The sequence below is a fragment of the Papaver somniferum genome, chromosome 10, assembly GCF_003573695.1.
Source record: "Papaver somniferum cultivar HN1 chromosome 10, ASM357369v1, whole genome shotgun sequence".
Taxonomy (NCBI): Eukaryota; Viridiplantae; Streptophyta; class Magnoliopsida; order Ranunculales; family Papaveraceae; genus Papaver; species Papaver somniferum.
In genome coordinates this window covers 42,363,568-42,386,208 of record NC_039367.1, presented here as the reverse complement: position 1 = coordinate 42,386,208, position 22,641 = coordinate 42,363,568, and the positions used below count along the sequence as shown (strand labels likewise).

The window sequence follows — 22,641 nt, the reverse complement described above, 5'->3', positions numbered from 1 at the left end:
CACCTCCCACTCGTCTGGAGTAGGTTGAACTGGCGTACACACGCTTTGTTTTTGATAAAATTAGACTTATATAAAATTTATATAGATATTATTTTCCTAATAAATTTATAATTACTAGTTACGACTAATTTATTTATAAGAAAACATCCTCTTCAAACATCAACCATGAAGCGACGCTTCACGTTTCGACGTACGCATCGCTTCCTAAAAATGGAAAACGCTTCACGCTTTCAATACCTTGGTCACAACGCTGACAACTGATGCAGGAACATATGTAGGAGCGGAAAGACTGCTGAAGAGAACTCAACGTGCACATCCAGCTGAAGCCTGCGCATTATTTGAAGACTGTAGTTCAACAGGGATGGCAAACTGATAACCAAATAGTTAGTAACTTCATCAACCGTAGAAACTTGTGCCCCCATGGTAAAGCGCTCAACTCTATTAGAACAATGTAATACGTATAATGTTTTCTAGGTTTCCAAGTTGTACATATGTCCCTCGTACATTGAATCAGGCAGCTAATACGTTAACCAAGACGGATTCACTCTTACAGCTGCTCAACGGTAGGACGCACCACCAGAATTCATAAAATGCTCACCGGTGTAATTCTTGGAGCCCTATAAAATTTTGTTCAACATTTTCTTGGCAATTGGTGCATTTGATTTATTCTTAAAACATTCATAAGTCGTTGCAACCTATGTTAGCCATGAATGAATTATGAAATGCACTGCAAAATAGTTTAGAACTTAATACTTGGATTTACTAGATGAAAACCGAGTTTCGCAGTGACAAAAGAACAACAAAATCTTTGATCAGCGCATGATGCTTACCCTTACTGAAAAACACAGTATCCAACTATCAGTAAGCACCCTCATTCAACTCAAAAACCAAACCTACAAATAAGAAGAAAAAAAAAAACCCTTATTTGTTCCTCAAACAAACTCTCATTCCCAATCTTCATCAGCTAATTGATCCTCATTTTCTTCCTTAGGAGGCCTAACAACCAAAACTACACTACCCAAACATTCCTTTACTCCTAAATCAATCAAAGTTGAACCTCTCTCCACCTTAAAACCATTATCACCTTGTTTGGAATTCGAGATTAAGAAAAACCCATCTTCAGCTACAACTTCCTTCCTGTTCCTATCAACCACAACCAAAATAGGTTCTTCTTTGTACCATCTATTAACCTTCCATGGCAAAACTCTAGCATCCAAAAATTCAACCACGACCCCTTTCCCTAGCTTCACCACTGGATCCCAGCCAGGCAAAACTACCCATCTCTTCCATCCTTTCTCTGCATTCAACACTCCAAACTCCCCTTCACTTTTACACTCTTCAGGTGCTTCCATCACTGGTATCTCACCATCTTCCGCTTTACAAACTGGCAACATTACGACCTTTGATGATTCTGAAAGCTCTCCCATTTTCATCCTCACTACTGGAACCTTAATCTTAATTTCGATTTCCTCAATCTCATCACCTGATTTTATGTTTAATTCATCTAAAATTCTCTTTTTTGCCTTATCTGTTTCAGCCATTTCTAATGCTTTCTCGAGATTTATGGTTCTTTGATCAGATGGATTCTTATGTTCTCTACTTTGTCTATAGAAATAAAAAGCGAGACAATCACCTGGGTATAAGTAATTGAAGTTTTCCCAACCTTTATCACTTTGCCTTCTTGGGAAATCCTTAATTGCCTTGGCAAGTTCTTGAGTCTCCCGGGCATCAAACCGTTTCTCGATAATATACCGGGCAGAAGCGACTCTTTGCGCGGCAGAGAGAAGGCGGATTTCGTAGAGTATTTCAGCACCACCATTATCGAAGAAGCCAAGGGCTTGAGGTTCGAGCTCTGTTTGAGAAAATGAATCTCGAACTTTTGCAGCCACAACTAACCGGTTCTGTTCCACCCCAGTGATCCCAGTTGCCTCTTCAATGGAGGAAGGTGTGAATCCTTGTTGAAATAGTGGTGGGATTAGAGTAGCATATTCATACCAGACGCCAAGACGGTCTCGAAGGATTGCCAGACGAGCTTCGAGGTCTAGATCACGGTATTGAGCTGGAACTTGCGCTGGTGGTGGACGGAATGGTTGATAGAGGCTTTGATTTTGTTGACTTGGTGGTGGAGGCGGTCGTCGTGATGCTCTTACAGTGATAATGGATTTAGACCGGTGTTTCTGGATCCCGAAGATAGACTGGTGGAGTGGCTGAGGGGTAAGGAAAGAGGAGGTTAGCGTTTGGTGGAGGAGTTGTGGTGGTGGTTTTGGTTGGTTTAGAGATAGCATGGTGTTCTGAGTGGAAGTGGAATGAAGAAAAATCTTGAAAGAAGAAATGTATATTTGGGACGATGTGATGCTGTAAGTAGAACCTTATCTGCGTCTGTCTGGTACAGCAGTGGACGATACAATCTACATATTTTAGATACTTTACTATAAAGGGATCCAGTAAATAGACAATAGCAAATAAGCCCCACAGAAGATGTGAGTTTTCTTCAGAAACTAAAGCAAAAACTGAAACTAGGAGAAAAGAAAATTTTAAATTAACAGAAAAACTGGTACTACAAGAGATTTCTATTTCGATAGAACAAAGGTTCATCCAATAGAAGATCATATTTTCATGAATCTCTGTTCAAAAAAAAAAAAAAAAGCAAGTAAAATGTAAAACTGATACAAGAAGTTTAAGATTCTAAAAGTACGTCTGCAATCTGATAACTTCATCCTCTACTAGTCTTTATCTAACCCGTCTTGGTTTTAGTAATTTTCTTCTTGGTTTGTCTTCTTGGACCTACTGAATTCTTCATCCCTAAGAAGAAGAGCAGTGCACCGAAAAGTGCCAAACTCTGCAGAAAAGTTACTTCCAGTTAATCCCAGTTGTTTTCCGAAGGATGATGACACATGAAACACAGAAGAACGATTATCTGATAACGTATACCTGTGTGAATTTGACGAACAGTTGAACACACTGAGGTTTCTCGATATCGTAGTTGTAAAAGTCAAATAAGATCGGAGTCGTGATAGCCAAATGAATCAACTACAATATAAATGGCACAAGTAAGAACAAATGGACGCAATAAGTTGTTTCTTAAAGGAGTATATGCCTACACTTCCGGGAGAAAAATGGTAAATACAGATAAAACTGGAAGGAGAATCTATACCAGTAGATAAGCTCCAAAAGAGCTGCCGAAGATAAAAAGTACGCCTCCAATCCCTTTCAGTGCAATGGCAGCTGCAACTATATGTTTTATCTGTTAAGGACAAAAACATGTATGCTGAATCACATTGTACAGAAGGAGAATCAACTGTGTAAGACCATATGAGAAGAAAGTTAAAAGAAGGCAGATTTCTCACCTCAATGTTTGGTAGCTCTTTCCCAGTATAAGTGGTTACATGCTTGGTGAAAATACTGTACTTGGGTTCAAAGGCCTTTGCTGCATTCCCACCATCAACTCCAAACTCATTGAACCTGAGTTAATATGATATAGCATTCCATTAGTACTACCATCTCAAGCCCCTTATTCAGTTTACCTGTTTTAAAATAATTGAACCAAGGGAATACCAACAATTCAACTGTATAGAAAGAACAGCAGGTGTGGAACATGCACCAACTCAATAGACATCAAAGAAGAGGTCAAGAACAAAGTTTCATGAAAGGTATTACAAAGAACAAAAAACATTACTAAGATACTTTAGATTCAGAACCAAGAGAATTTTTCAGCCATTATGAAATTTGTCGTCCAACTTCTTGAAAAAGTGAATACAGCCATTCCAATCATGTAACAGATTTTAAGAAAGCATTATGTAAGCTAACATACAGACACCTACTGAGAGGGTGAGGTAATAATACCCAGTAAAGACCAAAACAGTTTGAGAATGTACCAATGCAAAACTAATGTTTGGTGCCTTTTGCATGAGAAAACCTATCCAAATTGGTAACTGAACTACGCACTATATATCCGCTAAGTCCACAGAACTACCCCTTTATTCTATTTCCTTCCTTTTTTTTTTCTTTTTTTGCTTTTCCTTAAGGCAAGGAACTCCTTTCGATTTCCTCCCACGTGCCTTCCCCATTTTTCATCAAATATACAATTATTGGAAATCTGACTAATTGGAAATATACCATTCAATTTCTTGCCAAATTTGAAAGCAGAATATACCATTCAATTTCTTGCCAAATTTGAAAGCAGAGTTCAATATACAAAAATTCAATCAATCAAAGGAAATCACTGAATCCCATTCTTTCAATATACAAGGAATTTTCCGATTTCCGATTTCCAAATTACTAAATTACATCTATGTGAATTCATTACTACCCAAAACCACTAAAAATATATATATACACCACCTAAACATTGCAATACTAAGTTATATTGGGTTTGTATTTTTTCATAATACAAAATACTTGCACCTAATAGAGCATACAACAGTCAATGCATATTGCCCTCTTCTTAAACATAAAAATAAAAAATAAAAAAATCTTAGAAACTATAGTTTGACATCGTCTCCATAAAAACAAATCAATCAGCGAATAGATCAAAGCTAAACCAGAGTGCTAATAACAATCAGATCCAAGTATATCAACATTATTAAAGAAAAACATAAAACCCTAGTTTAGCTAAAAACAAAGACACAAACTAGATCACATAAAGTAACTAGATCTATAGAAGAAGAAGAAAAGTAAAACATACTCTTGCCAAGCCGAGACGATAAAAACAGAGACAAAGAGAACCCTTCCAACAAAAGATATGAATCCCATTCTTTCAGGCGTCTATGTATGTATTAAGAGAGAGGGATTCTAGTAGTAAGAGTTAATCTCGGTATCTCTAACTTCTCTCTCTCCGACCTCGAACTAACCAGTCCTGCTGGTCTAAATCAAGTCAAAATAATAATAATACTTGAAAAGAAAGAAATTTTTTTACAGAACACTAAAGAAGACCAGAAGACAAAGCAAACTATACACTTTTTACAGAAGTACGTTAATATCCTTGCAGTTTGAGTAATTTTCTTTTGAACATCTCGAGGTACATTAATCTGACGCGTGTGAGAGGATTAAATTCGTAAGGATCAGAAGTGGGGACCACTAAATTTCAGTGGGGACGAATAGATAGTGGGCCTCACGATATTGGTGTGATCTGAATAGCATGTGGGCCTCACATACCGAGGAACCATTTTTTGAGCACCGCTCCCTCAATATTGAGGGTAGGAGTGTGCAACAGATTCGGGATCACCCGTGTTCAATCCGTCAAAGTTGTGGATTTGTAAAATTCAATCGTGTCCGGTCCAATCATCCGCAGATTTCACATCCACGGATCAGCGGGTGATACAGACCAGATGAGGATTAACCGTGAATTTAGTCAAACAAAAAAAAAGTTGAAACTACCACTGAAAGCCGCAGAGAAGATGCAATTACAGGCCGCTGATAGACCAAAGAAAAAATGAACTTTTGTAGAGCTAAAATTACGGGTCAGAAAAAACTGATAATGTAATTTGAGTCACTTGACTAAAATTACGGGTCAGAAAAAACTGATAATGTAATTGGTTTACCTATTTCACATCCCTACTTTTCCTAAATCCTATCCCAACCCAATAAACTAGATTTTTTTATAACTCTTTGTAGATTGGGTCAACAAAACTCACCATATTACTGCTTTATAGGAGTGACTTTCATCACCGTCTTCCTTCATCCCCTTTCTCTAGAATCTAGTCACAGATCAATACCACTACTATCTGCTAACATCTTTTTTTTCTTCCTCGGAACCACTACTGACATCCGTAGATTATGCAACAACTGTTTCCTTTTAATGATCTATCTAATGATGGTTTTATACTAAAATTGAAAAGAATGATGCCTGTAATCAACCATAAAATCAGCAATTCACTTTTGCTTTCTTTATTGATCTTTTGTATTGGTGCGAGATGCGAAATGAGAATGGGTGTATAAAAGTGAAATTAAGATGGAATCATATAATTGGATTATCAGTATTTAATTAGGTTTGCAATGTAATCAATCATCACCAATTTTGTCAACATGCTATCATATTATTACGGGAATAAAAATAAGTTTTGTAATTCATTTTCAAATATGATGAAAATGAGGATTTGATAATTATGTTCCAGCCTGTTCTTTTAAAATGGAAAGTAAGGAAGTGAGTTTTATTTACCCATTTTAAAAAGAGTTATATAAAATATATTCTATGTAGTTGGGATAGGAGTTAGGAGAAATGGGGATAGGAAATAGGTAAAACCATGTAATTTGAGTCACTTGACTACATTGCAAAAAGCAACAATCCGCACAACAGTTGACAAAATACCATATGAACGCGTGTCAAGCAGCAACATTTTCATAGGCCTATCCCCACTTCCAAAGATTCATTTCATGCCCACATCTCCCCTTCTTTAAAATGCTAAGTCATATGAGCACCCACGTCGATTACACGGTGAGTATGACATCCTCCTCAAATTAAATTAGATAAAAACTTTCACACATATCAATTCTGGAAAGGACAAGTGACGTGATTTTATTTGTCGGGACATTAAAATTTTAATAACACTATGTTTACACCCAATATTTAACCGACCGATTGTAACACCGTTAAACAAAAGGTGGGTATATGACACTTACGTAGAGGTGTATAGCTAATAAATTTCTTACATTTGATTTACACCGAAAACTTAACTGGACGTTACTAACGCCAGTCAAGTAGACACTACCTCCGTTAAAATAACTAAACCTAGAATCGATTATCTTCTTCTCCTCTTCTTTCTTTTTTTTTCTTCTACATGTTCTTCTTCTGCGATTGCTTTGAGAATCAAAAACTGAGAGTTTGAACATTGAATGAATAAGAGTAAGATCTAAGAGGGGTTTCTGGTGGTGAAGATCGTCAGGTAATTTAATTAGGCTCAACTGAAAAGGGGGTTTCAGAGAAAGGACTTAGGGTTTCTCAGAAAGTTGATTCAAGTTAGTGATGTACAAGAAGAATTAAGGAGTGGGTTTAGTCGATTGAGGAACGGGGTGAAGTGAATTAGATGTTGTAGCCGTTCTGGGGAAGAATTGAGTAATTATGGTTCTGTAAATTGAGGATGAATCTTCTTCTTAACCTTAACATGCTTAACCTTACTAGAGAAAAAGCGTTATCAGTGGCTAATTAGGGTTTATTGAAGAAAGTTAGGGTTTCGATTGGAGAGGATGAAGTTGATTTGCTGTTTTTGGAGGTGATTAAGGAAACCCCTCTAAACTCTACTGTTTTTTTTACAGGGGAATTGACAGGGTTATTTTACTTTTTGATTTAGGAACCAAATTAGAATCACAAAAAACAAGCTTGATCAAGGTATGTAAGCTTTTTGAGATTTCTTTTACTGATAGATTAAATATGGCTTAAATAGTTGTAGTTATCTTGGGTCTTAATGTCTTTAACAATGGTTGCCGTGAATACTACTATCCATCTGTTTGTAAAAAGGCTTGAGTTAATGACAAGTTTAGCTGTAAGGAGATATAAATTTAGATGCTAAAATTGGTGAACCGACTTTGTTTTTTTGTTTTTTTTTGTTTTTGTTTTTTTGGTTATGCTTAAATCTGCTCTTCAGTTTGTGTTCAGTTTGCATGATGCCATCTTGAGTTTATGTAGCATATTAAAGAAAACACCAAATTCTTTTATTAATCAAGTTTTGTTTCTACAATTGTTCTCCTTGAATCACAATTGTCCATGAAAATATTGAATTTTGATTCCTTTTGAACGGTAGAATAGAAGTCTACCGAAACAGAAGAAATAGATAGACCATTGCAGCTTCAGTAATATAGTATTAGTTTGTGTTTCTTTCTTTAGAATCCCTCTGATCCTTTTTATATATTGTGTTATTCTTTTTAGTGCATTACCATATGATTCACTCATCCCTCTAATATTATGCAGTTTTTCTATTTTTTTCATTACTATTCCATGAGTGATTGTTTTGTCATTGATTGTTTAATTTAGCATAACCTCTTATGAATACATATTGTGTTTGGTATCTTGCTGGACATTCTTGGGGCATGCTTCCTCATCATATTGTGTTGCTGGCGGACTATTTAACCTTCTTATTGCAATGTTTCTTATGCATCAGGTTATTAGCTAGGGAAATGTTGTTTATTGTTTTTACGGATTCGTTAGATTAGTAAGTAGCTACAGATCTTTTCTTTTATGTGTACATTATCTTCTTTGTTCACAGCTTATATTGATCTTTTTTAAGGGAGTCGCAGATCATGTGCGCATCTAGGAACCAAGCTCGGAACGTGCAGGCAGTGTAGAGGTTCAGGGAAGGTTTGTTCTTTCATTATCCCGAGAACTGTGAACTGTAATGAAGAAGTTGATGATGCTATAAATTGGCTAAATTGTAAATTGATTAAGGTTGCTTAATGTTTTTTCGCTCAAGTTTATAATGGAAGAATATTTTATTACGTTGGTGTAGTGACTAATGGGACGAAATTCTAACTTCATCTCCATCATATTCTAATTTTTAGTTTCAAACTTTTGGCTTGAAACTGTAATTTTGATAATCTTCAAAATGGTTTGAATTTTGAAATGTCATGGAGATCTCAGGTTGAATTTTAGACTTTCTTGTTTGGTTTCACATTAGTGTAAGTTTTTTTTTCCTCCAGCTAACTCATAATTTTTCTTTTGTTTTCATCTATTGATGAAACTCAAAAGTTTTTACTTGGAAGTTGGAACTATCAATGTATGGAATGATTTATCGATGCCTTGACGGCTGTACAACAATGAAAATGGTCACTCCTCGAGTTAAGTAAATAATATAGAGCTTCATCTATCGTTTGGTCGTCACCATATGTAACCCCATAGGTTAACTTATATCGAAAGCTTTAAAGAATTCATTAATTTGGAGAATAACAACAGATTCACTGGTGCATTAAAATGTCGATGGTTTAGTTCGAATCATTTTATTTTTTTGTTTAAGCAAATAGGATACTAGGACGTCGAGGATTGGAAACCGTAAATGGCTAAAGACACAACTCGAACCTTGAGAATACTTTTAACGGTGCATTGAATTGTTTTATCTATCTTGAACTCTCTTTGCACGAACAATACTAAGGAAGTGAAACCCGAGACAGATCATCTTGATGCTCAATCGACTACTCCTGCTTGATTTGAAGTAGATGCTTACTCAACCTGCAGCTGACTATGTTGGCCATCACATGGGCCTGCAGTGAAATACATGTTCATAAGCTCCCTGGTTGTGTCTCACCAGGTCATTTTCATAAAGTAGACAAGTAAAAGAATATATCCGGAACAGGTAATTCTTGGCTGTGCAGCTGACTCTTTAGTGCATGTACAAGTCTCTTCTTCATTTTCGGTTTATTAGTTATTAGCCCCATCCAAACCATCCATCGAGATGGGGTGAGGCGAAACCGACACACTGCATTGAGACAGGGCGAGGCGAAGTCGAGCCACACCAAATAAAAAATGCATGATTTTCGGGTCCGTCAAATTATTTTCATAAAGTAGAAAAGTAAAAGAATATATCCGGAACAGGTGATTCTTCGTTGAGCAGCTGACTCTTTAGAGCATGTACAAGTCTCTTCTTCATTTTCAATTTATTAGTTATTCGCCACATCTAACCATGCATCGAGATGGGGCGAGCCGAAGCCGATACACACCTAAATAAAAAATCCAAAGCCTGCATTGGGACAGGGCGAGATGAAACCGAGCCACACCAAATGAAAATGCATGGTTTTTAAGTCCGCCCGATGCGTAGCACGGGCACAAAATCTGGTTCAACTAGATTCTTTTTTTGCTTGGGAACTGAAAGGATAACCAGGTCCATGGATTGACTTTTCTTTTCTAAAAGCATATGCGCCATCCTGAGCTGCGTCCTTACCAGGATTAGGACCCAGACCCAGCTTCACCAAGTCTTCCACAGACACTTTGATCACATCATCTCGAACACCAATATCATTACGGTATCTCATAACATGGTACTTAATTAGCTTGTCCGCTAGTAACAACTGGTTTGCTCATAGCTTATGTGATCTTCTTGCGATGTATAAGACCTGTCTAGCAATATAATGCAAAATCTTCACAGTTGTTTTCGGTAGTATCATATATCCCGAAACCCGATTAAAGCAGCAGATACATTGCCCTGTGAATAACAATACTTGGATCGCCAGATTTGGTAGTCGTACACGTCCCACCCCTGAATTGAGCAAAGAAAGTCATTTTGCTCACTCCATATCCATACACACGTGGGGTTCCAGATGCAAGGAAACAATCTAAGCAAGAGAGAACTGCTCCACTATTTGGAATTGTATATCTGCAGTTAGGAAAATCAGGAATCATTGGTAACCGATATGTATCCGACTCGTTTGTATTCAAGTTGGATGTAGAACTCGAACTTGGGTTTGACAAATTCAATGGTGAAGTACATGTGATGGATGAAGTTCCTATACTGCTCGAACATCCAGCCTGCACTTGTGTGAAATGTATCACTTAATTTTCCCCTACGGTGCGGGTGAATCCGCGGATTGCATACTCCAACTGCAACCAAACCGTTAAAAGTGTGGATTTGAGAATCTCACCCGTGTCCGGCCCATAGATCTTACGGATTGGGTTTCACCCACAATTTTGTGGACGGACACAGGTGAAATCCGCGGTTCCGGACTTTTTGCTCACCCCTAATTGAGGGGGAATTTTCTTTTCACTAGTAGGTCATTTGGAAGTAAAGTAGAACACCCATTATCCAAATATTTACCTTAATGCAAAAATTACTCTTTCTTATTAAGTTAGTGCAATGATTAGTGAGTTAAGGTAAGCTAATTAATGATTATTAAGATTAAATTAATAAGTTGATTTTTGTTTAAAATAAGAATTATTGAGAGGGAGAAGAAGAAGAAGAGGGTCTTTGAAAAAAAATAATAGATTTGTTCTTTTAAAATCCACAACCAGAGTATGATGTTTTGGGTACTCAGGATACTTCAAATTTAGTTAATGATGCTTGAATTGGCCAAAACATTCCTAAAAATGAAAAATTTACAAATTGGTTTCAGTTAGGTTAGGAAAGTTCGGCAATATCTGAAGAACAGGTAGTCGAACTTATCTGTAAGCGTAGTTGGGCTAGTGTTTCATGTGACACATGTAGCCGAATTTAGCTTTAATGGAGTTTTCACCACCTGAGTGTCAAGTTTGGCTACCTTTTCCGAGCCAAACTTTGGAAGATATTTGTTCGGCGTGTTCGCAAAGTTGCGTATATAGCCAAACTTTCTGTTCGGTTTAGTAGACAAAATATCGACTTAACCGAACTCAATATTTACTTTTACATAGAGGAGTTCGGTTAAGAAACAAAACTTACGATCCAACTGAACCCAACATTAGCCTGTACAGAAAAGAATTTGGTTAAGAAAAAAAGTTTGTGAGTTGGTTAGAAACAATTTTTTCTTAACCGAAGTTTTCTTCATCTACAAAAATTCGGTTAGCAAAACTAGGATTTTCTAATAAGTCTCTTAACCGAACTACTATTTGTATCTTCCATCTTCACCACATTTTGATGATTTCTGCTCAAATTTTACAACCAAAAACGAATTAAAAGTAATGGGTTTGTGAGAAAAGGAAGATGTGGGGAAAAAAATCAAATTTAGGAAACCGACGATGACGAGTAACGAACTAACTTCTGAAAGAGGGAAGAAGAGAAGAATATGAGAATTTTTAGTTTCAAACTCATAAATCCGGCTAGGAGTATGATTTTGATTTTGCTTTGTTATTGATATAATAAAATAAGTAAAGGGTAGGTTAGTCATTTCCATACTTTAAGATACCTCTTATAAGTGTCACCAAGTTAGCATTAATAATCATGATCCCCCTCCAAAAAGTAGTGGTGCCAAAAAGAATGGCTCATGCATAGTGTCGAACAGCTAGGTTGCATGATCATAAGAGGAAAAGGAATTATGAAAAAAAACTCTTGCTATACCCATTTTTTCACTTTTTCTCAACGCCAAACCCACGTGCGGAAGAGTTTACGCGTGCACTCATTTTTGGTGAAAAAGATTCTTCATGAGCCCATATTTTCATAAATTATGTTTTTTTCCGAGACTTCTTTTCTCTTCTTCATAAAGAAAGGCAATTTCTCTAGTTTGTCATCATCTTCTTTCGTAGTTGTAATTTTAAATCATCAGTTCTAAACTTAACAGTGAGAGTGACGATTAGTATTGGTCGATTTATGTTGGTGCTGACGGGGCAGCCTTCATTTCCCCAATTACAAATATCCTAATCGACCTCATTTTCATTGATCCACGCGTAAGATATCTCCATCTTGATGTAGATCTAAGGTTTTTGGGTCAGGTTTTCTTGAATTTTACTTTGATTTTTTGTTAGTTTTTAAGTCTTTGTTTTAGATCGTGATACACATATTCTATAAAGGAGATAACAAAGGTACAGATCAAGTAGTATCCATTGTACTCTCTGATGTCATTCAACCCTAATTTGTGATCGATAGGGTTTTGTTTTTTTCTTTTAAACTTTTGTTTTTATAATATATTGTTATAAGGGTTCTTCCCAACTCCCTAAGAGCAGTAATGTTGCACCATATTCTCTTTGTTACTCCCTCCGTTACTTTTTAATAGGCCAGTTTATTTTTTTGAGAACATTAAGGAAATTAAGAGAACTAATTATTGAAAGTGGTCCTCTAGACACTTGTTAATAAAAGAAGTGAAGTGAAATGGTCCCCATGACACTTGTCAGCCAAAGAAATAAGTGAAATGGTCCACATAACACTTGTCATCAAAAGAAGTTAAAAGAAAAGTGGTCCCAGAAAATTAAAGTAACATTTGACTTTCCCAATTAAGAAACTGGCCTATTTTTTTGAAATATTTATTTATAAAAACTGGCCAATTAAAAAGTAACGGAGGGAGTACTATTTAATTTTGAATCTTAACATTTATGTATCTTTGTTCAAAATTCATATACAGGCATAAATGTATCCCGGTTAACTTTGTAAGTACCTATTTGCCCCACCTTAGCTCCAGCATCCCTTGCTTATGTAAGAACACTAATCATAATCATCTTTTACTGTGAATATTTCACATTTAATCACAGTGCTTGTTTACATATTACACCTTACAAGTCTTTTTCATTTTGGATAACCAAGAAGGTGAAAGACCTTAGATGTCCTCGGTTATCATATAAGTTTATACAACGTATATGGACTTTGTACTGGATGGATTAAAGTCCATAATTTTTTTTTTTTTGCTACTATTATCTACTTATTGGCAGGTATACTCTGCCAAACCAACAAAGAAAGATGGATATGCTAACTAGCACGGACATAATTTCTCTTCAATATGCTCTCGAGTCCTCGATTCTGTAAAGGATTACAGACGCAACACAGCATTTATGCGCATGTGAAAATGATACTTATATATATACTTATGGCGATAGAATCTCTGCGAGTTACATAGCCAAATTGCGTAGCAGTAGTCTTTAACTTTTTCGAGTGTGTAGGTAACCAGACTAAAAAAAATAATCTCCAGTAAAATGACACGGAAAGGTGTAAGTACTAAATTCAGGTATTTTATCCCTTCATACATCCCTTACTCCTACAAGAACACTAATCATAATCACCACTTGCATATTGTCAAATATTCTTCTTTTTCCGTGCATCATTGTCTGTGCACCGTCTTTCATAGTAATTTGCTTATTGCCTTCATTTATTCTTTAGTCTGTGAGTATCCTCTAAATAGAACTGGTCTTTTCCATCAACAGATTGCATTTCAGTTCCAGTTTTCGTTTTAGTATCCATTAAACTCTCTCATGTCATTTCTTCAAACAAGAATCAACAATCAGTTCAAGAATAAGATGGGTTTTTCTTGATTGGTGTAGCTTTACAATCCAGATATGTTCAGATATGTTCGATATGTCTGTTTCCTAGATAAATTAGAATGTTTATTGAATAGAGTAGATCTTCCATGTTGATACCATGAAACGTCTAAATTACCGTTGGATATCAAGTTTGTTGAATATATGAGGAAGCTAAAGAAAATAACTCTCATGACAATTCCAGTGATTTAATTAATGTATGTGCATCAACGTTGATTGGTTCATTTATTTTTTTATCAAGTAAATATTTGTACTATTATTCAATGGATAAATAACTTTGCAAGATTCCAATCAATTGTATATAAGGCTATAAGCATACTCGATTGTATGTTGTTTTGGTTTGGTTTTATCAGTTATAATTTGTCATGTAACTATAAAAATATATGCATAATCTATTATGCATTCGAGAATATGGATGGATAACCTGTTGTGCAGTCGAGAAGACAATTTACATAACGCGTTATGAATCAAATTTTTTGTTAGAACTGAAATCAACGTAAAAAAACACTGCGTAACCTGTTATGCACCTACTAAACTGCCTGCCGGATACATAGCGCATTATGAAACCACTTTTTTGTTAGCACTAAAAGATGTTGCATAATCTTTTATCCATCCGAGAAATGGATGCATAATCTGACATGCATCCCAAAATATGTATGCATCAACGTTTTTTTTTAAGCACTAAAATCAACCAAAACAATGGTTGCATAACATGTCATGCAGTTGAGAAAATGACTGCATAACTCATTATGCATTTTTTTGTCGGAATGTTATGTCTTAGGCATATACATCGTTTTAGTGGTTGCATATCCAAATTAATGGATACATGAACTAAAATATGGTTGAATAAGGAGTTATGCATCCTATGTGGTGGCTGCATGATTCGTTATACATCCTTTTTTTTGTTGGAATGTTATTTTTCAATTGTATACATCGTTTTAGTGGTTGCACAATGGATGCATGAACCAATATATGGATGCATAACGTGTTATGCATCTTTTGTGGTGCCGACATATTGCGTTATGCATCTTTGATGGTGTCTGCATAATGAATTTAATCAGTTTTCGATTTTTTTGCCTAAAAGAATAGTCACCTCCGACTATTTCGTTAAAATTTTAAACTTGATATTGTTGTTTGTACTCGTTGTGTAAATCTCTTTAAAAGCTTTCCAATTAGAAAAAATTTGAAGGCACGGTTTTTTAGATATATTGCATTCTAGTTTGTTTGCCAATTATACCCCTGAGAAAATAGGATTCCTAGTTGTTTTTTTTATATATAATTTCAAATAATTATGGGTGTTACAGAAACAAAAAAATACTTTGGGCCTGACAGTAAGAATAATATATTTTTTGGGCCTTATCCTAATTTCTTCAAAGAATTAGCTGATAGTCCGCCCCCATATCCCTAATACTAATCGGCTAGGTGAAAACATGCGGAATGTATAAAACTGATCGACTAGGTGAAAACATGCGGAATGTATCAAAATTAAAGAATTCACGCCCTCCAGTTTTTCCAAAAATTATCTAAACTTAGTTCTTTCAACATCTTCTTCTTCAAATCCAGATTTAGTAGGATTAAATATGATATATCAGATTTTTCAGGTAAATTTGGGTTTGTAATTGTATAGTTAACTTTCTTGCTTTCAATATAAATCACTCTAAAATGTAGGTTTTGTAATTTACTTTTTTCTTTTATGTTACCGTTCTTCTGTATGCAATGGCTATTTCTTGCCTTGTAATAATTTTAATCCTAATCTCCATTAGTGCGTTCTAATATAGCCTCTAGGAACTTATATTGAAATCCGATGAGAGGTTCAAGCAAATCGTTGAAGACGACCAATTCTGACGCGACGATGATCAAGATTTATATAAGTAAGATCAATGGTTATCGAAAAGGGTCGTGATTACAATGGTTGGCGGAAACTACTTCTGCAACATATTTTATCTTATCAAAGAAAAAGCCTCTATATGGTTGAAGTTTAATCAAAACACCATTATTCATATTAGTCTTTTTCATTTTATTTGGTTTCATGTAGATAAAAGAATTCACATTGTAGATTGGTTATATCAGTGTGCAATGCATAATCATGAGATGGGAGGTGAAAAAGCGGGGGTATAACAACCACACCCAATAATTCGTTCTGCAATCTGTATGGACTAACTCCAATATAATTCCGAGAGCACCAGCTTATAAACCGAGCTCAATCAAGAAATATATCAAAGATTTATATCTCAATTTCTCAATACAATCTGCAACCGAACAAATAGAAATCTGTGAGCCCGATTAATATGAGAAATAACTTGGACGGTACCAAAGACCAATGCCCAAGAGCCAATCAGTTCCTATCCAATAATCAAGGTCGGATTTACCAATTGATTGAACTGCGCACAACCTGTGATATTTCAATTATATAAACACATATAATGCGGAAAAGAAATAACACAAACACCAGAAGTTTTGTTAACGAGGAAACTGCAAATGCAGAAAAACCCCGGGACCTAGTCCAGATTTGAACACCACACTGTATTAAGCCTCTACAAACACTAGCCTACTACGAGTTAACTTCGGACTGGAATGTAGTTGATCCCTAACCAAGTCTCACACTGATTAAGATACAGTCGTGTTCCTTAGCCTCTAGAACCACGTCGGATTCTGCGCACTTGATTCCGTTTGTTGATCTTACCCACAACTAAGAGTTGCTACGACCCAAAGTCTAAGACTTATAAACAAATCTGTCTCCCACATATAAGTCTGTTCTGATAGATAAATTTGTCTTCCACATAAGTACCTACGAAGTTTTTTTTTTGTCTTTTGGTAAATCAAGGTGAGAAGGAACAAATTGATAATCCGGTATTATACTCTCGAAGAACAGCCTATAAATATCAATCACCTCACAATAACTTAACTATATGGTAGTAGAAGAAGTTATTGTGGAATCACAAAGAATTAGACGAAGAGCTTTGTGATTAGTTTTAATATCTTACCCATCGGAGATAAATCTCGAGCAAATCTTAGACAAGATAATATTCAATACGATCGAACAAGTAAGATCAGAACACGCAACTACATAAAAAATAGTTGGGTCTGGATTCACGAATCCCAAATGAAGTCTTCAAGTCGTTAACCTATAATGGTTTTGGAAAAACCTAGGTTAAAGGAGAATCGACTCTAGTCGCAACTAGGACACAGGAAAGTGCCGGGATTAGGTTTTCCAGTTGCTAGAGTTCTCCCTTATATAGTATTTAAAATAAGGGTTTGCTTTCAATCAAAGCTAAGATATAGCTTAGTAACAAAGCATTCAATATTATTCACCGTTAGATGAAAACCTGATTTAAGATTCAAGCTAAGTCTGCTTATAAACAAAGTAATATCTCTCCACGTTAGATGATCTTAGCTTGTTACACACAAATGAAATATACCTTCATTTAGATATGGTAACCGTACCTAAACGTGTATATTTAGTTGACTCAATAACAGTTAACTCGAAGTTAGCCATATGAACACTTTTGTCTTAACCACATTCATCTAACACTTCTAGATCAACTATGATGATGAATCAATCATAGATAATAAAATGAATCTAATTGTGTTCCACATAGAGTTGTTCAATTGTTCACTATCTCATAGAAATATATATGAACCAATTGAATCAAAATCAGATTGATTCGTAAGAATCAAATCATGAACATTGAGTCACGGTTACCAAGATTGCATTCCTTAATTCATAAATGTATTTTTTCATGAGTATGAAAAACATACTTAACCGATTTTAGAACTGAAACCACTAAGTTTGCAAACATGTACGCAAACTATAGCTTCCGGACTTTGGTCTTGTCCAGCCGTTTGAAACGGGTATGAAACAACAGTCTCGCACCTAAATCAGGTAAAACCGTTTACATACTAGTATGCAAACAAGGTTCCCGGACTTTAACAGTTAAAATCGTTCGCATACTAGGTATACAAACAAGGTTCCCGGACCTGAATCATACCAAAACAGTTTGCATACTAGGTACGCATACTGTGTTGTATCCAGACAAAGGTTTTTGTTCTAAACTCCCATTTCAATCGTTGAAACATCCTTAGAAGACGACAATAGTTGTCTCACACAAACTATTAGCTTATAAGTAATTTTCAAGTGATCGAATGTCAATACGAAAATTTTCGAGTCGACATCAAATGATTGTCTCACACAAATCATGTAAGATGTTTCAAGGAAATTTCCACATGATCATCTTTTGACTTATTATTTAGTTTCCAACAAATAAATTATTTCCAACTAAACTCGTCTAGAATATGATGAACGTAGCTAAAGCAAAAAGCTTCCAACATATATTTCGAAAAATAGATAAACGAGTTAAACTCAGCTCGAAATATCAAATGTATATAATATAAAAGTTTGAATAGCTATACGACTTAGTCTCATTAGGAGATAGAATATAATATACTTTTGAGTGATAAATAAGTTTTAGTGTCCACATACCTTTTGTGATGTAGTTCCTCCAAGATCTCCTCAGTAGATCTTCAATCGATGAACGCCGTGAAGTCTAAAGCTCAACTACACATTCTATCCTAATCTGAGACATAACTGTAAGTATACTAGAAATCAAGACTACAGTTTTGATCAGCTAAATTTGACAAACAAGCTTGAGATAGCAATGCTTGCGAATTCGACCGAGCAGTACTCTAACAATCCCCCCCTTTGTCAATTTTAGTAACAAAACTGTCAATACATATAGATTACAAAATAAATAAACTTTGTAGCTTCTCATCCATCATGCTTGATTTCCTTGGATCTTCAATATTCCTTGAATTCTCGGCCATTCCAAGTACTCCAGTGATTCTGAACGTGTTCAACTCAGCATCATTGTTGTTGAAGATCCGTAGCCATAACAATAAGAAAACATATGAAAAACAAATGCTCTCAATCATTGTTATACAGTGTCATAGTATTATTTCATAACATCAAAGTCCAATTGTATCACAACTTTGACAATAATACTACGGTGATATGTATCACTCCCCTTTACTCAATACTTCCATCTCACAATGAAAACCACTCCCCCTTACATAATTATCCGTAAACCATATGTATGTAGTGTGCACTACCAAATAATTCTCCCTTTTTTGTCAATATAAATTGGCAAAGGTACGAAAATTACGGGATCATAATGAAATTCTCAAAAAGAGATAATTCATGACTAAAAGAGAACATATCAACTTTGTTTCAATGATTTCACATAGTTGAAACTTAGTGTATTCATCAAGGAGTTAATAAAGATACAAGATAACTCCTACAATATTCCACATCCCCATAAAGATTTGGCAATTAAGCACAAGTTCAATAAAGAACTCTCCCCCATAAAATGTCATTCCCGAAAAAACAACAAGAGCGACCTTACTTTTACAAGAAAAGAAGGATTTCTTTGGACATTAACACATTACATGAAACATGAATTTGTATCCAGAAAACTCGAATAAATTAATCACAAGAAGATCTTATAGATTAATTTATTCGGAAATGCTCAACATAAGGAATTGAGGATGGGGAAAACGAGTTGCTGGTTTTTAAGGAATTGAGGAGACGACCGTGCGGAGGAAACTCCTTGAACCGAGCAAACTGTCTAACCTCACACAGATGCACTGCAAGAGGGAGTGCTTTGAATTCGAGAGATCAATATGTAGGAATCCGGCCTAAACCAAGACAATGGACGTTCCGGAGTCAATTCGGTCACAAGATAGGATGGGTCGATCCGTAGGAGGGAAGCTGAGGAATGTGTGAGATAAATGGTGATCGAAATTGTTAGTGTGTTGTGTATTCTGCGTGAAGAAATAAGATAAGTTCTGATTGATTGAATTTGCTCTGTTGAGAGTAATTTTTCAGACCATGAGTTCATGTGCTTTTGTTTTACGAAAATTCTATGTCGTTTCAATCATGATTCAAAGACTTATTTATATTGCTAGAACTGTAAACACCTTGATCCCATGAAGTGTGACAGTTGCTGGAGTCAAAGAGTGGGGAAGTGGAAATCGTGTTAAAACCAGTTGCTCATCGTGCGGAGACTTGGTTGATTTTCCATCCGCTACTTTTCTAACTCCTCCAACTGATTGCACGACTTGCTCACATTCTCATCGTGTGTATGAACACACGTGTCGTAGACCGCCAGACCAAAATCCTAGTTAATATGCCCCAAGTAACACGATTGATGTCTCGTGATTGTGAGTCTGCAAGGCAGACGTGTATTTAGTTAGTCAGTTGCTGACTTCATGGGACGATGAGTCCTTGTATTGCTGAGTTGAACGTGGTTTGCAAATGTTCCAAGACTCATGAATCGAAGGTGTCTGTTGAGACAAAGGTATAATTCTCGAGTAAATGTTGATAGTTAAGGTGAGAAATATTGCTCATTCGATGGATTGTTGAATATTGATGATTGAACCAATATTCCTTAGTCTGAGCAAATATTTCCCATTTGAGCGAATGTTGCTCGTTTGATGAATTATTGGTAACATGACCAAATAAAATATTAATTTAAAATACTGGCATCTGAACCGAGTATATTAATTAAAATGTTGATCACGGGATCAACATAAAATTATTAGCGTTTGAATATGGAATTATGAACCTTGGATTCGAAAACCTTAATTTCGATCAATTGTTGATCAATTGATGATTTATTGAAAATCAACCACGAAGTGAAGGACGGACCAACTACATGGGATGATGAGTCGAACGTGTAACACCCAGATGCTCTAGTGAGCAAAATACCAAAGTCTCTTGAAGACCAGTTGGTGAAAAGATGATCAAATGCTGGTTTAATCATTTATTGAAATAATGCTCGTCTGAACCTTAGGTGATAAAACCTAATTAATTATGAAGAGATGAAGGACCGACCAAGGGTCATGAAACCGACCCTGGTTGGTCATGGGACCGAATGACGATCGTTTTATGAAATTCCAAATTATTTGGAAGAGTTTGAACCTAATGTGAACAAATTAGGTCAAATGATAAAAAAGTATGGGACCGACCTCTTGCAAGCCAAAGATCCAACCTTGGTCGGTCAAGGTAATATACTCATGTCACCAAAGTGTTCGTGTCTCAGTCCTGAGAATTTTGATATTTTCTGGCGTGCATTTGAGCATTCATTTGAGAAAATATGAAGAATTCAGGGTTTTGCTGAAACTGAGGAATTTCTATGAGCTGATGGAAATAATAATAAAATAAGGGATTACAAGGTGTGGGACCGGCCACGGCTAGGGCATGGCCGCCGACTAGCAAGCCCGGTCCCGTGACACCTTTCCCAATTTTATGTAATTTCCTTGATGTGAAGGAAATACCATGAAATTGAGGAGTTTCATAAGGTTAAGGAATTTCCATGAGATGATGGAAATAATAATAATAAAATAAAGAATCATGAAGTGTGGGACCGGTTATGGCCAAGGCATGGCCGGCCGGCAAATAAGCCCGGTCCCATAGTATTTTTTCTAATTTTATATTATTTTTCATGATCTTAGGGAAATACCATGAAATCAAGGAGTTTGTTGAAATAAAAGAGTTTTCCTTAAAGTGAAGGAGTTTCCATGAGATGAAGGAAACAATGATAATTAATAATAATAAAATAAGAGGCGTGTGAGACCGGCCATGACTAGGGCATGGTCGGCCGTCTAGGGCCCGGTCCCGTGAGTCTTCCCTAATTTTATATCTTTTCCTTGATGTGAAGGAAATATCATGAAACCAAGGAATTTCATGGGATAAAGGAAATAATGATAATAAAATAATAAGGAACGCAAGGTGTGGGACCAGACACAACTAAGGCATGACCGGCCGGCTAGTGAGCTTTGTCCCGCGACACCTTTCCTAATTTTTATTATTTCCTCGATACGGAGGAAACACCATGAAACTGAGGAGTTTTCTTAAAATGAAGGATATTTGTTCAAATGAAGTGATTTTCATGAGATCAAGGAAAAATAATAAAAATATAATAAAATAGAGAATTAGGCGTGGGACTGGCCATGGCGTGACTGGCCGGCCGGTGGGACCAGTCCCCTAGCGCGTTAGCTAATATTTTATTATTATTATTATTATTCTTCCTATTTTGCATAGGTTCATCGTTCCTTCGTATTTTGGAATGCTCGTTCGTTCATTCAGGTGCTCGTTAGTGCATTATTGCTGAGTACACTTGCACCATTTTGGTCAGGGCTTACTCGATAGCGGCTCAGATGCCCGTACGTTGAATATTTATCACTAACCCATGGAATTCTGCTGGGAATAACCACGAATTGAAGTAATGAAATATCATGAAGAACGTAGAATATTTCTGAATATTCAATTAATGAATTTAAGGATTATAGATAATTAATATATGGCTTTATACTAGCAGGCGTGCTGTCTAGGAGCATTAATTACCTGAGAGTCGAGTAATATGAGCTTGTGGAAGCGTCATATTTCTTTTATATAGTCAGGAAAAACATTGTTACATCCTGAAGACGTTATTTCTCTATACTAGCAGGCAAGCTGTCTAGGAGCCGTCTAATCGTTCGATTCTATATAGAAGTAATTACTGAAATTGCTCAGCATTCATGAGATATGCCGCTGCCTCAGCTGAGAGGCTACACATATATATATACTCTGAAAGACAATATTCTCAGTCAGAGATTCTTGTGGCATGAGCTTTCATGCTTCGATGAGAGACATGAGCCTCAATACTCATCTGATTGCTGGATCAGGAGCATGTATAATTATTGTTTTACGATTTTATCCCTTGTCGAAAATCCACCATCTATATTAAGTCCCATGC

General features: G+C 36.0%; 2 protein-coding genes and 1 long non-coding RNA gene across 3 annotated transcripts; 1 reads left to right on the top strand and 2 right to left on the bottom strand.

Moving 5' to 3' along the window:
* Nucleotides 1-735: 735 nt before the first annotated feature.
* LOC113318508 (rubisco accumulation factor 1.1, chloroplastic-like) lies at nucleotides 736-2,364 on the bottom strand. The gene has a single exon (XM_026566680.1). The coding sequence runs from the start codon at nucleotides 2,283-2,285 to the stop codon at nucleotides 945-947; it is 1,341 nt and encodes a 446-aa protein (XP_026422465.1). The 5' UTR covers nucleotides 2,286-2,364; the 3' UTR covers nucleotides 736-944.
* Nucleotides 2,365-2,516: 152 nt separating this feature from the next.
* LOC113317201 lies at nucleotides 2,517-4,893 on the bottom strand. The gene is made up of 5 exons (XM_026565340.1): nucleotides 4,685-4,893; nucleotides 3,348-3,462; nucleotides 3,155-3,244; nucleotides 2,932-3,030; nucleotides 2,517-2,839 (listed from the first exon to the last, which is right to left on the bottom strand). The coding sequence occupies exons 1-5, from the start codon at nucleotides 4,750-4,752 to the stop codon at nucleotides 2,735-2,737; spliced, it is 477 nt and encodes a 158-aa protein (XP_026421125.1). The 5' UTR covers nucleotides 4,753-4,893; the 3' UTR covers nucleotides 2,517-2,734.
* Nucleotides 4,894-6,777: 1,884 nt separating this feature from the next.
* Nucleotides 6,778-8,470, top strand: LOC113317509. Its single transcript, XR_003343601.1, has 2 exons — nucleotides 6,778-7,324; nucleotides 8,094-8,470. It is a non-coding gene; the product is annotated as an uncharacterized LOC113317509 (long non-coding RNA).
* Nucleotides 8,471-22,641: the final 14,171 nt, after the last annotated feature.

Excerpts from the sequence above, each read along its gene's own strand:
- LOC113317201 (XM_026565340.1), bottom strand. The coding sequence starts at position 4,752 with ATGGGATTCATATCTTTTGTTGGAAGGGTTCTCTTTGTCTCTGTTTTT. Across the intron at positions 3,245-3,347 it reads AAGAGCTACCAAACATTGAG|ATAAAACATATAGTTGCAGC; the intron begins GTGAGAAATCTG and ends TGTCCTTAACAG. Across the intron at positions 3,031-3,154 it reads CTTTTGGAGCTTATCTACTG|TTGATTCATTTGGCTATCAC; the intron begins GTATAGATTCTC and ends TTTATATTGTAG.
- LOC113318508 (XM_026566680.1), bottom strand. The coding sequence starts at position 2,285 with ATGCTATCTCTAAACCAACCAAAACCACCACCACAACTCCTCCACCAA.